This window comes from Rhinoderma darwinii, chromosome 4 (genome assembly GCF_050947455.1).
Source record: "Rhinoderma darwinii isolate aRhiDar2 chromosome 4, aRhiDar2.hap1, whole genome shotgun sequence".
In the NCBI taxonomy this organism is placed as follows: Eukaryota; Metazoa; Chordata; class Amphibia; order Anura; family Rhinodermatidae; genus Rhinoderma; species Rhinoderma darwinii.
In genome coordinates, this window is record NC_134690.1 from 340689086 (window position 1) to 340707808 (window position 18723).

Below are 18723 nucleotides of genomic sequence, written 5' to 3' on the forward strand. Positions count from 1 at the left end.
TTCACACAGACTACCCCCGTGATTCAGTGGGGATATACTATTCCCCTAGTTTGAAGTCTCCAAGTTTGGCAAGGAGACGGATTTCCCCCTCCTTCTTTATTGTAGTTTTGTTAAATCTTCTATTTCTATTTAAGGATCACTCATTTAGCGGTGCATGATGTCTTTAAGTGTTCTGTCTTGGAATGTGCGGGGATTGGGAGAGCTGCGTAAACGCAATCAAGTTTTCTCCGAGATCAGAGCACGAGGCCCACAAGTAATATGTCTGCAAGAAACGCACTTAATGCCAGACACCATTAAATTTATGAGGAAGCCATGGATACAATGGTCAGCACATTCCACTTATTCCTCATATTCCAGGGGGGTTTCCCTATTTATTCATAAATCCCTGAGATGGGAGCCGGGAATCATGAAGAAAGACCCAGACGGGAGATATATTTTTGTGCATGCCTGGATTGAGAGTCAACCTTTTGTCCTTCTGGGTGTTTATATTCCTCCTGCACAATCCCTAGCGATACTATATGAGGCAGACAATTTTGCATCAGCGTATCCCCAAGCTAAGGTCATCTGCTGGGAGATTATAATACTGTAGCTAACCCTACAATGGACAGATTTCGACCGGGTGTAGGGATTGATCCTCCCTACACCCGGAAGAGGTGGGCTGGTACGATCTTTGGAGGTATATATGGCCTGATGTCCTGGAATATACTTGTTATACCCCGGGGAGAAATGCACTGTCCCGTATTGACTACATCTGCGGTAATGTACGGACATGTTCGGTGCTTTATTCTGTGGAACATTTACCCCGTGCGTTTTCCGATCACTCTCCTATAATGGCAAGATTGACCACGTCCCAGAGTAGGCGCCACACATGCAGAAAAATACATCCATTCTGGTTAACTCAATTTACCCAGCAGGATCGAGTTCCTGATCAACTTCACATATACACACAGGGCAACGTGAATGGCACAAATCACTCAGCTTACTGGGATGCACTGAAAGCCTATCTGAGGGGCTGTCTTCAGTCCTACCATTTCCTATATAAAAAGGGAATCGGTTAAAAGGGAACAGGTCTTAGCTAACTCCTGCAAAGTACTGGAAGCCACCTACGTTTCGGACCCATCGGAAGACAATAGGGTCAGCTGGTTGCTGGCAGGTAGGCAATATTTGTTGAATTTGACTGAAAAAGTAAGCGTAGAATGTTCTTTGCAAATCAGAAATATTTTGAACAGGGAAACCAATCCAGAAGTTTGTTAGCGCACTTAGTCCATCAGAACACTTCCTCCCCAGCCATTTTGAAAATCAGAAGCCCTAATGGTGTTATTCTCACCGCTACGTCGGATATACTTTCTGCATTTTCTGATTTCTACAAAGACTTATAAGTCTCTAGGTTTACGAAGTCTGCAGAAGAGTTACGGTTATACTGTGAATCTATCACCTGCCCCTCTGTAACTAATGAACAGAGACTCCTACTTGACGGCATGATCACGATAGAAGAGCTAAATGAGGCAGTGAAGGATATGTCTAAGGGGAAAGCCTCGGGGCCGGATGGCATACCTTTGGAGGTTTATTTGAAATACCAAGAGCAGTTACTTCCAAAACTCCTTCATACCTATCATAAATCTTTGGTAGCGGGGTCCCTACCTGACTCATTTTATGAGGCCACAGTAGTGGTGATACTTAAACCGGATAAAGATCCCTTGGATTGTTCATCCTATAGACCCATAGCATTACTTAACGTGGACTATAAAATATTGACCAAGGTATTGGCAAATAGGCTTAATGGTATTATGCCTTCTATTATCCACCCTGACCAGGCTGGGTTTATACAAGGGAGAAGTACGTCAGACAACCTACGCAGAGTCCAAATTGTCTCTCAGATTGCATCGAGACAGGGTGAGGATTGGGCTTTGGCATCTCTGGATGCAGCCAAGGCCTTTGATTCCATTGAGTGGCCATACTTACTCCATATTCTGCGTGGGTTTGGATTTGGTCCTGTGTTTTGTCAGTGGGTCTCCTTATTGTATTTACATCCCAGAGCGGCTGTGTTTTTAAACGGACAGCTCTCTCCATACTTTAATTTAGCTCGGGGCACCAGACAAGGTTGTCCGCTCTCACCTTTATTATTTGCTATTGCTGTGGAACCCCTAGCTATTTTACTTAGATCTGATGTGGTTTACCGGGGCATACCCCTAAGCTCTGCGGAGCACCGAGTGGCATTGTATGCTGATGACCTGTTGCTATTAATTTCATCTCCTGATGAGTCCTTAGATACCGCAATGACCATAATAAGTTTGGAGAATTCTCTGGCCTGTCTATTAATTGGGACAAGTCGTGTCTGATGTACTTTTCCCCGCCCAGAAACGGTATGGTGGGATCCTTGGTGAGTGGCTTGAGGGTGGTCTCTAGGTTTAAATATTTGGGAATTCAAATCACGAGATTGACATGGTACAGGCAAATGTTGCTCCCCTAATTCCGCTGTTTCGGGATAAATGTAAGATTTGGCCGGGGTTGCCTCTTTCCGTAGCAGGTCGTATCAACCTTATCAAGATGGTGGTTCAGCCTAAATGTCTATATATTCTGCAGCACATTTTTGTATATATTCCCAGGTCATTCTTCCAGGAGATGGAGTCGCAACTTATTAAATTCATATGGGGATCTTCTAGATCTAAATTACAACTGGCAAAATCGCAACGACCTAGAGATTTAGGGGGATTGGTCCTTTCTGACTTCTATCTATACTACCTGGCGGGTCAACTCAAGTATATGGCTGCCTGGGTGTCACCTGACGCACCAGAGGGATTGGAACTATGTCTGGCAAGCTATTTGAGCCTTCCTAAATTATGGTCTGTACTAGACCCTTTACTTCCCCTTGGTAGGAGATCCTTACCGATACATAAGGTTGCTCGTAATATCTGGCTGGCAGCACTTAAGATCTCATGGGATGACCAAATAATAGCGGAAACACCCCTATGGCAGAATGCGATACTTGATCAGTTAACTTCCTCACAGGATGATGCATTTTGCTCGATACTGGGGGTGAATACTGTGGGAAATCTATTTGTGAATAATGTGCTGCTTTCCTTTACCCAGGTTGAGGAGAATTATCAGGTTCCGAGACGAGCCTTTTATAAATATCTGCAATTGCGTCGCTCACTGCTGACCCAGTTTAGGGGAAGAGATGTACTTATTTCCACCTATCCCTTGATTGGCATTATTAGATCGCAGGGCTCTGGAGGCTTGATTTCATCCATCTATTCTTACCTTCTCCACGCGAAGGCAAATAAAGCAGCTTTCCCAGCAATGGACAGGTGGCAGTCCTTGATCCCATCCCTAGATGACTCCAGACTCTTTTGGAGTCGCATAGATTCAGATCTCCTGCTATTAACAATAAGCTTATACAGCTTTACATCATACACCAGAGCTATCTTACCCCGATCCGCCTTTATAAAATGGGTAGACGACCTAATCCCAGTTGTCACAGGTATCTCTATGAACCTGCTGATTTTCATCACATGATATGGGAATGTCCGGTGCTTCAAGTTTTCTGGACCGACGTTGCGGACCTGTTATCCCGGGTATAAGAGGTCCCAGTTAGACTGGATCCAGGGGTTTGCTTATTTGGATTAGCGGAAGATGGGATGTATTCTATTCCTACTCGTACGTGCCTTCGGGAGACGTTATTTATGGCTAGGAAGGCTATAGCTATTAGATGGATGAATCCTCGATCTCCTACTAAATCTATGTGGATAGAACGGATTAACTCTATGATACCCTATGAGCGGTTTACATTAATAGAAGATGCCCTGATAAATTTCATTGGGTGTGGGATCGTTGGTGTAATTCTGAGCTCACATCTTACTCTAACAATGCATTATCTATGGCTCTTAGAGCAATCCCTACTTAGGGGCTCTGCAAAAAATGCTGTCTATTTCTCTTTTTGGGTACTTTATGGCTTGGATTGGGATGCGACCCTATTGTCACCTTATGTCACCCGGATGGGCTCGGTATTTTGATGGTTCTATATCTCTTGCATATTCTATAATTACCTCCAAGCGAATACAGAAAGTCATGCACTGTATATGTATGCGATGTTTTATATGCTATGTTTTAGCTTATTTCTTGTATAAGTTTGAGATTTAATGTAATGCCATGCATTGCTGACATGATATTGTAACACGCACTTTTGTATTTCTATTGGGCATGTCCGCTGCACGGGAGCCCAGAAGTTTTTTACCATTTGTGTTTATGTACCTCCTTCAATAAAACGAGTTTAAAAAAATAAATAAAATCATGTGCAACATTTGCCACCCTCCTACCTTAAATAAAATGCCAAAATTGACACTGGTTATTCCAGAGAATGAATGACTTCACCAATTTAACTCCTCACTGCTATTATTTTGAACAAGCCCCTTTCAAATACCCAGAATGAGTGGCATGCATGTCCTAATTGTTGGCTCTGTTTTTTTCTACACTTGCAAGTAAATTCTTTGCTACATAGAAATATCACTTCTACCAAAAACTTTGATTTTTCAGGTTGATGTTGGACCGCTATTTATTTATTTTTTTTAACTCTCCTGCATATCCATATTCTCACAATTTACAGATTTATTCCATATCTTGACCTCTTGCTAGGCAGATAGCGTCGAAAGTAAAAACTCCCTTTGAAGTTAACCAGCGATTTACGGTTAAAATGGGTGATTACAGGCCTTGATTTATATAATCTATCAAAATTGGGATTATTTTTGGGGTGGGCATCTTGTATTCTCATTGTAATGAATACATTTCTTGATGGCTTCAAATCGTATCCTAGCCATGGCTGTACGATACATTGGGGTGTAGTAAAGTACATCTGTACTCCAGTATGCCCCAATAGATTTTTATTTTTTTACAAGTCCTATGCCCTGAAAATTACAGCTCTCCTGTGCATCAGTACGGGGCCCCTTCAGGACCTAAAATGACAGGGTTTTGCGCAATTAACTGGTTAGCACAGAAGTTGGTTTGCTCAACCATCAATGAAATGGAAAAAAATAAATAAAATCTACTTCCCTAAACCCTGTAGTATAAATATGTAACCCTGAATCAGCTCTAAACTTTGGGACCTGGGGTACAGTTATTTGGGGAAATCAAAATTAATTCACTTGATTGGGTCAGTGATACATTGACCCTGGGGCGTCTTCTGGGGGATTCATCCGATTCACTTGAGGCAGATGACAAAACTAAATATATTTCAGACTCCGTGTCTGAACACAATAACGTATGCCTCCTCTGCAGTAAACAGTCTGCGTCGGGCCATATTTTTGCTTTTTAAATTTGAAAGGTGTTATCCTATGGCTCTCTCATAAATGTCCCCAATGGGAAATCTCAAATGTCAGATAGGTGCGGGTCCCAAAAGTGGGACCGCACCGATCTCTAAAACGGGACTCCATTCTACCGCTCTGTGTTCCCGATGAAGCGTGTGATTTCCGACCATGTTAGATGTAAACCGCGTTCTCGCCGAGTTACACGGTTTCCATAAGTCCCATAGTAGTGATGTTATATAAGAAAAATATTAGATATTTCCACCCTGTAAAAATAAGAGTGTGATGGGGTTCACTGGGTCAGTGATTGAAAGTTGCTGGCCAGTAACTGGTTGATGCTGGGGAGGGGCTATATACTATCAAATGTGTGTAGTGCTTGGGGCAACTGTCAGAATCTGACAGGCGCTCTGAGCGACAATGACTCTCTGAATGCTTCTCTGACAGAAATGAAGCGATCAGAGTGAGTGCCGTCACTCCCAAGACCTAGACTCCTACCCTCCCCTGTACTTTGGTTTGTGAATTCACATACAAACGAAAGCAATTGCCAACCCAAGACTGTTCTGATTAGTCCTGAGCTGGTAGGCTGTGATTGGCAGCTGTCACTTTCTATATCAGTGAATAATGCTCCGAAAATTCTCACGGACCAGTCACCGACCCGGGACTGCTATCGTTGTTCCTGGGCCGGCTAGCTGTACCCCTCTGCTGTCTGACAGCACCCGTTCTCCCGCCACCTCATTTAAATAGGACGATGCGGATTGGTCTGTGAGAAATCATGATACGCTCATTGGTCCTGGACTGGCTAGCAGCGATGGTCAGCTGTCTGTCACAATTGGCACCAGTCTGTCACCGTGCACGAAGACAGTGACGGTTTGATGCCATGACGAATATATTAGTCATGGAGCATTAAGTAACACTGCTCCACAACTAACATACTTGTCAAAGCGTTAAGCAGTCAAATTAGAAAAATATTTTGTCATAGTTGTGTTTTGGTCCCTTGGGATTTGCATTATACAGATGCTGCACCCATTTCTATCAGTTTTCAACGGTCCTTGAGAACCATTATAATCTTCAACATATTGTATTCATTCAGGTGGTTTGGTTTTAGGAATGAGCCCGATTCAGAAATATAAGTTTGTAATAATTTATTTAGCTTAGTGCAAATATTGCACACGTAAATATATACATAAGGACATGACAGACATTTAGATACTGTATATACAAAAGCTCATGTGTCAAAATCCATAAAAACACACAAAGTAAATCTTGAAAGTAACTTTTGAAACAGCTCTTAAAATTTTTCAAACACTAAAAATTTAACATTTTCAAAAATACATATCTTTTTTGGTCACCATAAAAGAATGAGAAAATAAAAATGAACTGTAGAACGTGAAGATCCATTAAAACCTTAAAAAAAAAAATAAAAAAAAAATGTATTTGCTATTTTTCCATCATGCTTGTGATGGAAATGTGTGAAGGTAATGCCTATGAGAGATCAACAGTAACTAATTTAAAGGCGGTTGGATGCACAAAACAGAAATCCTGCAGTTTTTACTGTGGAAAATCCACAGCAGTTTGCAGTCCAATCCATGTGGATGAGAAATGAACAAATCTCATCCACGTTTTGCTGAACATTTTCTGAGCAGAAAGCAGAGCATGCAGTGAATAGTCAAATCCTTCATGCGGTTCTGGATTTCACCCTTGTTCATGTAGATGGGCTGAAATGCATGGCAACATCTGCATGTGATACATGCAGGTTTTTACTGCAGGAACCATGCATAAGATCTGCAGCATTTACTCCCGTGTGAATCCAGCCTAACTAGACTGCTCCCAGAATAGGAGTTTGGGAGCGCTGCATACTATGCCCAACTACATTTGGGAGGAGCCCTGAAAGGCAAGACCAATCTGTTGGCAATGCCGATCAGGCGAGAGCAGCTGAGAACGCTCCCCGCAATGGTAACTGGCTGAGAGATGCTGCCTGACAAAGCAGCTCACAATACACGTATCCTTTTCAGCTGCATGCCGGACAGTTTACAGAGCCCCATACAACTCTGCGGTATAGCATGTGTTCTTCGCGCCTGATACATTAAAAGGTACTTCAGTTACCCTTTTACAAATAGGATTAAAAAAAATCAAATTTCTATTTGAAATAAAAAGGTTTGCTTTTGCGATTCCAAAAGGAAATATTTCAGCAGTCCATTTTCTTAAAAGTTATAGCCTTCGCAAATGCTGTTTGCTCTTTTTACTTCCCGGAAGTGGTTCTGATAAGTACCTGTGATTTTGAGCTTTACTGGTTTTACATGCTTTAGAATAATGATATTTACAATTGCAGAGTGGGCAGAAGTCCAGCTGACAGCTTTCCCTGGTGCAAATTGCTCTGTGTTGGTAGGAATCATACTTTGCAGGAGAACCGCAGTCTATACACACTTTTAGGCTTTGATCGTTAGTTAGGGTTTTTGCAACCTATCAAGGAAACAAAGAACACATTGTATTAAACTGGAAACAATTCGACAACTTTAATATTCAAATCACAATGGACTGTAAGAATCAGTTAAATACAGTGTACTATGTGTTCACTTTACAATATAGCCTATACAGCCATTCAATATCCAAGAACAGATCACGGGGACTGTACCGGTTGCCAGCGGAGTTGTACAGGCAGATCGGTTTCTGAAAGTATATATATATATATATATATATATATATATATATATATATCTCTTACAACATGCAGTAAACACAAGTGACCATTTTAGCAAACCCCGGTTGCCAGGATTTCACATTCCGAAAGTCTTACCTCATTAAACTCAGAGTAACGACTGTATGAAGAAGATGGCTTATTGTTTTTATTACTTTTCTTCTTGGAAACACAGAGAGCAGAACTGGCTACTTTCTGAACTGAGGAGAGGGGTACTCGGAACAAAGAAGAGTTTCGTGTAGCAGCGTGTTCAGTCTTCCTTGCCTCTCTTTCCTGTTAAACGCAAAATGGCGTTATATAGTTACTTAGGTCGGGAAAACAAAACGACATGCCCATAAAGTTCAACCTTTAGGCCGGGTCCCCATGTAGCATAAACACTGCGAAATATCTGCAAAGGAAATGTGCGGAAAGTCCGCAGCATTTACAGTAGAAGCTTTAGAAAGTCTCATGCCCATACGGTGGAAAAAAACGCAGCGTAACAGTTAATAATTTGACCTGCGGTGCAGAGTTTAAATCCGCAGCCTGTCAATTTATGCTGCGTTTTCCCCATTGAATTCAATGGGAATGCAAAACGTGCAACAAGCCAAGAGTTGCGACTTTTGCAGTGGAATCGCAGTGATTCCGCCGCAAAAATCACAACTCAGGAGAAAAAAATAAAATATAAAGCTTACCCAGAACTCCTTCTTGCTGCAGGCTGGCTTCCTGGGATGACAGTTCATCCTATGTGACCGAAACAGCCAATCACAGGCTACAGCGCCAAATGGCCTGCAACGTCATCTTAGGAGGCCGGACTACGCGCAGGAGAGGTAGGGGGTTGTAAGCATGAACGTTGTTTTTTCCCAGCGCCGATTTCCGCAGCGAATACACAGTCTGAAAAACCAGACCACAGTGTGGTGCTGTCTTTTGGACGGAAGATGCTGAGAGTTGCAGGTCGGATATGCTGCAAAGTTTTTACGCAGCGTATCCGACCCGTGGGAACCCGGCTTTAAAGAGGTTCTGTCACCACATTATAAAAGTGCCCTATCTCCTATATAAGGAGATCGGCGCTGTAATGTAGGTGACAGTAATACTTTTTATTTCGAAAAACAATCTATTTTTGACCACTTTGAGCGATTTTTCACTTTATGCTAATGAGTTTCTTAATGTTTTACGTTAGACCAAGTGGGTGTTGTACAGAGGAGTGTATAACTCTGACCAATCAACGTCACGCACTCCTCTCCATTCGTTTACACTGAACTAGCAATATAGTTATATCGCTATGTGCAGCTACATACACAAATACTAACTTTACTGCAGTGTCCTGATAATGAATATACATCACTACCAGCCAGGACGTGATGTTTATTCAGAATCCTGACACTTCTGAATCTTTTCTGTGAGATTCCAGCAAGGCAAGCGTAATCTCGTTTGAAATGACAGGTTACATCGTAATCTCGCGAGATTACGTTTGCCTTGCTGTAAATCTCACAGACGCTACAGACATGTCAGGATTCTGAACACACATCACGTTCAGGCTGGTAGTGATGTATATTCATTATCAGGACACTGCAGTAATGTTATAGTGTGTGTATGAGGCTGCACATAGCGATATAACTATATCGCTATCTACAGACTAAATGAACGGAGAGAAGTGTATGACGCTGATTGGTAACTGATTGGTCAGCGTCATACACTCCTACAATAGCTCTCTTTCACATGCTGCTGAACATTTTCCGGATGTAAATCAGAGCATGCGGAAGACTTTCAAATCCAAAGCATACTCCTCCTGTTCTGGATATTCTCTGCAGATTTCACCCTTTTTAATGTCGGTCAAGGGGTTAACCCGTTAATGACCAGCCTATTTTAAACTTTAATGACCAAGCTATTTATTACGTTTTTCGATCGCTGCATTCCAAGAGCTCCAACTTTTTATTTTGGCATCGACATAGCGGTATAACGTCTTTTTGTCTTTCGGGACAAGTTGTATTTTTTAATAGCACCATTTTGGGGTACATCTTATTTATTGATTAACTTTTATTTACTTTTTGGGGGTGGCGATAGAAAAAAGCCCAGAAATGTTGCCACTGTTTTTTGCGTCCTAAATCTACACCGTTTACAGTGTGGTATAAATAACACAATAACTTTATTCACCGGTTGTTACGATACCAAATTTGTATAGATTTTGGATGTTTTACTACTTTTACACAGTAAAAACACTTCTTTCTCAAAATTATTTGTTTTGCGTCTCCATATTTGAAGAGCCATAACTTTTATTTTTCGCCGATGCAGTTGTATGAGGTCTTTTTTTTGCGGGACGACTTGTTTTTATCGGTACCATTTTGGGGGTAGATGCGACTTTTTGATCCCTTTTTTTTTTAAGGCAGGATTCACAGAAAACAGCAATTTTTCCATGGTTTTTTATGGCGTTCACCGTGCGGGTTAAATAATGTAATATCTTTATAGACTGGGTCGTTACGGACGCTGCGATACCAAATGTGTGTAACTTTTTTGCTTTATTTTGTTTTTTTAATAGTAAAGCATTTTGTAAAGGGAAAAAGTGGGTTCTTCATTTTTTTTATTTACTTTATTATACTTTTTTTACTAGCCCCACTAGGGGACTTTAATAGGCAATCCTCCGATCCCATTTATAATACACTGCAATACTTTGCCTCTGGCATGACCTAGTGGGAATTCACTACAGGCAGACCTGGGGGCCTCTATTAGGCCCCCAGCTGCCATCGGAGACAGACACTCAGTGGGATGACAGGGAGCTCTCTCTCTCTATCCAAAAGCACTCAGATGCGGCGCTCGCTATTGAGCGCCCCATCTGAGGGGTTAAACGGGTGAGATCGATACGGATATCGACCAGGGATGCCCCCAGCTACCTCTGGTATCTGAGAGCAGCGAGATTTAACGGCTTCCTGCTCAGTTTATTTATTCTGATGCAGCGCTGTGAAAAGGCGTATGCATCAGAATAAAGCCCATTAGTGGCCGCCGTGAAAAAGCGTATAGGCGGTCACTAACGGGTTAAAGCAACGGAGGCCTGCCAACCCAAACGCCAGTGTGGACAGATACTAACAAAAGCGGTTCAGATAAAACCATTCTTACTTCGACTTAAGTTTTCCATCATTAAAGGGGTTATCCAGTCGCTAAAAATTGATAGCCTATGCTCAGGATGGGCCATCAATAGCCATGGGGTTGGGTCCGACTCGTACGAGCACTGCTTCCCCTTAATTTCTACTTGCTCACTGTAAATAGTCGACACGCATTGATCGGCGATTCACAGATATTGCAGCCATTTCTCCCATTCACTTCAACGGGAGAAGGCGTCTGCAATACCTGTGAATCGCTGCTAAACGCGTGTCGGAGATTCACCGTGAGCAAGTATTAATAAAGGGGGAAGCAGTGCTCGTACGAGCGCTCTGTCCCCTTCAAAACAGTTGATAGGCTGGGGTCCCGGGAGTCGGACCCTAACCCCTCAGCTATTGATGGCCTATCCGGTGGATAAGCCATCAATTTTTAGCAACTGGATGACTCCTTTAACATATTATTGAAGGTTCACCAATATAAAACACTTTACTCGAATGCTCCATTTCAAAACCAGTTAAGTCTCCCAAGACCAGATTATTCCAGTTTCTCTAACTTTAAATAGAATACATTGAAATTATATTAACATACAAAGAATACTTACAAACATTTCTTTCTGACACGGTTTATAAAGACTGTAAGCCAAGTCGTCATTCTGCAAGATCTTCCTCCAAGTTGTACTGACACGGATGACACTAAAAGAATAAAATGAGGTTAACAACTAAAATCACTTCAAGTAGTGCACTTCTTCGTATGTATAAAACCAGCGCCTAGTAAATTCTTTTTTTTCTTTCCCATTTTAAACCATTATAACTTCTCATTGCATAGTGAATATGCATTATATGCTGAAACCCGACAACCCATTTATAGTGCACTTGTCACCTCTATATGCTACCCTAAGGCCGGGTTCCCACAGGACAGAGATGCTGCGTGAAAGCCACGCAGCGAATCTGACCTGGAACCCGCAGTACATTCCGTCAGAAAACAACCACATCGTGGCACGATTTTTTGGATGGAAAATACGCTGCAGAGAATAGTGGTAAAAGCCGCTCATACTTACATAAGACGTTATGGCGACGAGTACCTCCTGTGCAGTCCGGTCTCCTTGGTTGATGCTGCAGCCCATGTGACCGCTGCAGCGCCTGTCACATGGGATGTAACTTCAGCCCAGGAGGCCGGACCATTCCAAGTGACCGCCACTACAGCCTGCGATTGCCTGTTAATTGCGCACTGGTCAATTTATTAACGTTTACGCTGCGCTTTTCTTCTGCAGCGTGGGTATGAGATTTTCTGAATCTCGTTCACTTTGCTGCTACTGTAAAAGGCTACAGAATTTCTGCACAGAATTCCGTTGCAGAAATTCAGCAGCGTTTTCGCTACGTGGGAACCCGGCCTAAAAGGCAGAATATCACAGGGACAGGTCCGTTCAAATTAGGGTTGTCACGATACCAGAAGTTGGACTTCGGAACCTATACTTTGTGTAGTATTGCGATTCCGGGTACCAAAACGATACTTTACAAACAAACAAATATATATATATATATATATATATATATATATATATATATATATACACACACACACACACACATTTTCTGACGTGAGCCACTTGGTGTGATTAATTTTGACCCTCCATGTGCCTCACTTTATTTTTATAGCGTACACAATAAATGACGCTTAAATTTGTTGTGCAGGTTATTAAGGTCGCGACGATACTAAATGTGAAGATTTTATGTATTGAGACTTATTTTAATGTTTATTGTAAAAAAAAAACTTTTTTTTTTTACTTTAGCGTACTGGCATTTATCTATATACCAGTACATTAGCCTGTGTACTGATTGTACACAGGCAGTTGATACGGCATACCCAAGTATGCCCTAACAGGAAATATGGTCAGACAGCTCTGGGGTCCTTCAATGGACCCTGGGGTCCTTCAATGGACCCTGGGGTCCTTCAATGGACCCTGGGCTGTCTGCCCATATATGGTATGTCCCTCAATCGCATCACAGGGATTCCCTGTAACACGATCAAAGGAGTATCCCTCTTCTCATTTTTTTCTTTGAATGCTGCGGTCAGCTACGATCACAGCATTCAAGGGAATAGCGGCGGAATTCAGAGGTTCCTCTGATCTTCTACTTTAGAGCAGAGAAATACAGCCATTGCACCGCCCCTGACAAGAAGTGTGCGGTCAGCATGAGGTTGATGCGGCCGGCGCTGCACTAATGAGCGGCGGCTCTGGCACTGAAGACAGAACATGGGGGTGTTCTGCAGTGTCACCTGCCATGTTCTCGGTCTTCAGTGCCGGCGCTCATTAGTGCAGCGCTGGCCGCATCACATTAAGCTGACCGTGCGCGCACACTTGTCAGGAATGGGGCAATGACTGCATTACACAACCGCAGGCCCCCTCTCTGAATACATTCATGCGTTTCTGATACAGCTTAGTATCGAAATATATTAATGCTATTAAACAGTTTTGGGGTGCACAGCATCGATATTTCGATGCACCGTGCAACCCTAGTTCAAATACAAGAAAAAAAACAACGTGTCTTATGGCCAATAGGAGCGATCAAAGGATACACCGAAATCATAGTTCCAAGTCCACTATGTTCATGAGAAGAATGCTTCCCCCGCCTCTCTCAGCTGCTGTGTATGCAGACACACAACAGCCTGCCATCAATCATTATGAGGGTGGTAAAGCACTCATCAATACTCGGAAGTATGATTTCAGTGTATCCTTTTAATCGCTCTGTTGGCCCAAAAGCACAATATTTTTTGTGCCGTTTTGGTTAAAATAACAGACCTATTCCTGCAATATGCTGCCTTTACAAAGGGAAGAATATAGGTGACCATTCTGCTTAATATATTAAAGATACCACAAGCAAATCTGAAAAATGCAACATTGCAGTAAAAACAAAAACTCACTTGATTAAATCAATTGCCCTAAGATGTTGTAAGATTTCACGGAGCAGATGCTTAAAGTCCTTCTGGAAAAGCTCTCCAAGTATGTCCACTTTTTCCAATCCCATTTTTTTGCCAATAAGCTTATCAAGGCCAAAGGCCTCACAGGAAGCTACTTCTAGATAAGTGTCCCAGCCAACCATTGGAATTCCTTTGCGACTTTTCTTCAAAGTAGAACATACAACTTTCCCAAATTGGAGCACTGGTAATGAGAGGGTACCTGGATGGACTGGAGCATGTTTTTCCAGGCAGGCTTGCTGCTTTGGTGTTTCAAACAAAGGAATGGATGTGATGCTATTGCTAAAATCCTCATCTTGGCCCTGAGAGTCATTGAGCAGCACTGAAGAATAACCACTGTCCTGAAGAGGACTACAGTCCAAGCCATTTGTTTCAACCGCACTTAGCCTACGCAAAAGATTTTCCTTGTTATTCACAGGTCTGTCTACTTGAATGATAGCCACCCGACTAGGAGATAAATGTTCTGCACTCGAATATCCGGCCTTCGGGGACAGCTCATGCTTACTTGGGCTTGTTTCTGGTTCTAATTTTGATGGTGATAACTTGGTTGGTGTCTTAACGCCACACTTCATCTTAAAGCTTGTGTGACAGTACTAGAGACCTGTAAAGAAAAAAATATATTTAATTCAAATTGTATTAAAAAAAAAAAAGGAGACCCTGAAACATGCAAGTCATATCAAAACTACCGAAACAAATTGAACAATATATTTTAACGTGCATCTGAGATATTAAAGGATTTGTCAGCTCTCTGGACGGGTCCGTATTAATACTTTGGAATTGTTATATTATGAGGAATAACGTATAAATAAATATTCATGGACAACTGAGTGCTAACAATATTAGATCAGTGCTCTCAGACTAAGGACACACGCTTTGACAAGGGATGGCAAGACCAATCTGTCAATATATTCATACATTTCCAGGAGGAAAAACAGGGGAATGGCACAATGCAGAGCTCTAAGAAAATATGCTTTTGGTATTTCATGGGGAATACAAGTATTTACTAAAACAGACATGTCAGGAGAGATGGCAGGTTCTCTTTAAATAGAAATGAAAAGATTGTCCACTAATAAACCTAAGAAAATTACTATAAATATGATATGAAGAAAGGGGGAGGGGTATTCAGAAGGAATAGCTGTCGGCCGAACGAGCGTCATTTTAAGTGTATAAGCAGCTTTAGGGGAGATGGCGATCTTCTGCACACTTCCGTATTATGGCTCCATATACCTTATAGTTGCACGGAGCCATGACCAGACACCCATGAAAGGCTATGGGTCCCTAATGTACATTACCTTTTTTTTTTTTGGTCGTCTAAGCTTAAAAAAAAATAAAAATAAAAAAGTGATCAAAAATTCGTATCTATCCAGAATTGTTGCCAATGAAATAAGCCTCATCTGTAAGGACAGGACACTGAGGAGGTGTTAGAGGGTCCTTTCAAAGAGGCTCTGTCACCACATTATAAGTGGCCTATCTTGTACATAATATGATCGGCGCTGTAATGTAGGTAACAGCAGTGTTTTTTTATTTAGAAAAACTATCATTTTTGACGGAGTTATGACCTATATTAGCTTTATGCTAATGAGTTTCTTCATGAACAACTGGTGGGTGTTGTACAGAGGAGTGTATGACACTGACCAATCAGCGTCATACACTTCTCTCCATTCATTTACACAGCACATAGCTATATCACTATGTGCAGCCTCATACACACACTATAACATTACTGCAGTGTCCTGACAATGAATATACATTACCTCCAGCCAGGACGTGATGTTTATTCAGAATCCTGACACTTCACTAACAGAATTCCGAAACTACAGCACAGCAAGCGTAATCTCGCGAGATTACACTGTAAACTGTCCTTTCAAACGAGATTACGCTTGCTGTGCTGTAGTGTTGGGATTATGTTAGCGAAGTGGTCAGGATTCTGAATAAACATCACGTCCTGGCTGGAGGTAATGTATATTCATTGTCAGGACACTGCAGTAATGTTATAGTGTGTTTATGTGGCTGCACATAGTGATATATCTATATCGCCATCTGCCGTGTAAATGAATGGGGAGAAGTGTATGACGCTGATTGGTCAGAGTCATACACTCCTCTGTACAACGGCCACATTGTAAAACACGCCCAGTTGTTCATTAAGAAACTCATTAGCATAAAGCTAATATAGGTCATAACGCCGTCAAAAATGATTGTTTTTCTAAATAAAAAAACACTGCTGTAATCTTCATTACAGCGCCGATCACATCATGCACATTATAGGCCACTTATAATGTGGTGACAGAGCCTCTTTAAGTGGGGGGTGGGGTGATCTCTTGGTCAGGTGCCATCATGATGGGTGAGGGGAGGGTAACCCCGCCCTCAAAAAACCATACCCATCAATTTGGTTGTGTCATAATCCTATTGAACAGCAGAATAAAATTAAAGGGGTTGTACAGTTTAGAGGCCGTTTTGTGTATTGATGACCTATCCACAGGATAGGTCATCAGTATATGATGGACCATATACTGCACGGATCAGCTGTACCGACTACCTCCGGGAGCGAAGCAAGAGTCGGTGCTAGAAGCAGAAGGCGCCGACCACAGTATAGATAGTGGCGCTACAGATCTGCTCCTATTCAAGTGAAAAGGGGCAGAGCTGCAGTAACCCAGCACGTCCGCTATATTGTGGTCAGGGCCTTCTGCTTCCCGGGAACAAACCATGCTAAGCTACAAGCGCCCGGCGGCAGCTGATCGGTGCGGGGACCGGGTGTCAAACCCCCACCGATCATATACTGATCACCTATTCTGTGGGTAGGTCATCAGTATTAAACAAAAATACATGATATGGTACAATAAATGGTTAACAGCTCATCCCGCAAAAAAAAAACTAGCCCTAATACAGATATGTTGACTGAAAAATAAAAAAAGTCGGGGAGGAAAAAACTAAAATGATACGGAAAAATGGCTGCAGTGGCAAGGGATTCAAAATATATTTCCCCCTAGAAGCTTTACGCCATAATCCAGTCATACAGAAGACACTGCTGTGTGCACGAGGCCTTATTATCAGCATTACTGGGGTGGGAAAGTCCCATTAACAGCAATGTATTGAGGTAATGAATACAGCAGAGCGCGCCAGCTTTATTACATCCCCCCCTTTATACTAATAAATTGCTTGGGCAACACTAGAGGAAGTGGGTGAGACTTATCAAGTGTTGCAGGTGCACAAGCCTGAGGCAAAAACTGCGCACTTTTTTTTTCTCTTTTATTAGCCATGCCTCCATTTATAGACATTACTAGTATATATTATTGAACCGGATCTAACCAGAATAGTTTATGAACAGTAAAAGCAAAATAGGTCTTTGCTTTATGTGAGGGTGACAATAATAAAAGCGTTACATTACCCTATACAACAGACACCAGCTAATATACAGTATACACTACTACAATGCAGGGTAAACCCTGAAGTACCAGAGGCTGCCCTCCCCCCCCCCACTAGCGCCATTTTCAGTCCGCCTAAACTTGCTTTTGTCTCAAAATCCCAACGCACATAAGACATGACAAGAACAGACCCCAGTAAGGAACAATTGTCATTCCAACCCTGCGTCTCCATTACAGGTGACATTTTACAATTACTACCCCCTCCCCCACACACAAAATGGTGGGAAGCACCGGTTATGTTTTTGGCGGGTGCCAGTAACCGTATTATAACATGCTCACTTGTCATGCCGTGAGGTCCCTTTAATGCAGGACTATTATACACTCCGTAATATATATATATACATATATCTGCCGCTTAAATGTACAAAGTAGCTTTCCCACCAAAGCAGCCCCCTCCCCTCTCAGCGGTAATACGTTAGATGCCGCCTATAAATTCAACTAAACGACACGTTCCATTATTAGTAGGGCAATACACACGATTACGAGCCCATCGATAAAGGGAAATTAGACACTTACCGGCTCCCGGACCTTCCTTCCAGAGTGAAAAAAAAAAATAAAATCAGATTCCAGGCTGTGTTGCACTCAGCGCTTCACGTGTAGATAGATTATAAAAGTATTTTTTTGTTAAAACGAATCCTGACGAGACGACCCTTGAACTCCGTGCCCAGCATACAAGCGCACAGACTGCCTCTGCCAGTTAAATGGCGCCAGCTGCTGAAGCAAAGAGAAGTGTTTAAGTTTCGAGTTTAAATTTCGCGTCTAAAAGTTCTGTCCAATCAACGCTCACTTCCTGCCTTAGGCTGGGCAACCAGTGAGCGTCTGGCGCCCAAGCGGTCTGACCTTCTCATTGGAGGAGAGGAGGCACGTTATACTCCGGTCGCACACGTCCGCTCCATGTAGGCACAGACGGCCCCATGTCAGTGTCTGGCAGCAGTGTGGTCAGAAGCGAGACTGCTAAAGTTTCGGAGCGTAGTAACGGAATTATCTTATTGTATGGCATAGGGAGCCATGTAGCCACTATAAGAACGGGTATTTGGCAACTTACAAAAAATAGTTTCGGGAATAGATATAGCGCCAAAAAGCGTGCATATCCTGACCCTCCAATACTATACACACCCGTCGTCGTCGCCCCCCCCCCCCTGGATACAACCAAAAAGAAAAAATATATATAAAAACTTTTCGCACATGACTTACTTGCCTATGGAATACCATGTTGCGACCTAAACTCGATCAAACGTGGGTTTTTCGCAATTGGCGCAGTCGCGTT

At 42.3% G+C, this 18723-nt stretch overlaps 1 protein-coding gene across 2 annotated transcripts; it reads right to left on the bottom strand.

Moving 5' to 3' along the window:
- Nucleotides 1-6789: 6789 nt before the first annotated feature.
- On the bottom strand, nucleotides 6790-18518 carry FBXO5 (F-box protein 5). Of its 2 annotated transcripts, none has more exons than XM_075862882.1 (5): nucleotides 17973-18518; nucleotides 13981-14635; nucleotides 11663-11753; nucleotides 8092-8265; nucleotides 6790-7757 (listed from the first exon to the last, which is right to left on the bottom strand). In XM_075862882.1, the coding sequence occupies exons 2-5, from the start codon at nucleotides 14604-14606 to the stop codon at nucleotides 7506-7508; spliced, it is 1143 nt and encodes a 380-aa protein (XP_075718997.1). In that variant the 5' UTR covers nucleotides 14607-14635; nucleotides 17973-18518; the 3' UTR covers nucleotides 6790-7505. The 2 variants fall into 2 exon arrangements, with proteins under 2 accessions (XP_075718997.1, XP_075718998.1); XM_075862883.1 differs by lacking the exon at nucleotides 17973-18518 and adding an exon at nucleotides 17588-17679.
- Between the last annotated feature and the right edge of the window lie 205 nt (nucleotides 18519-18723).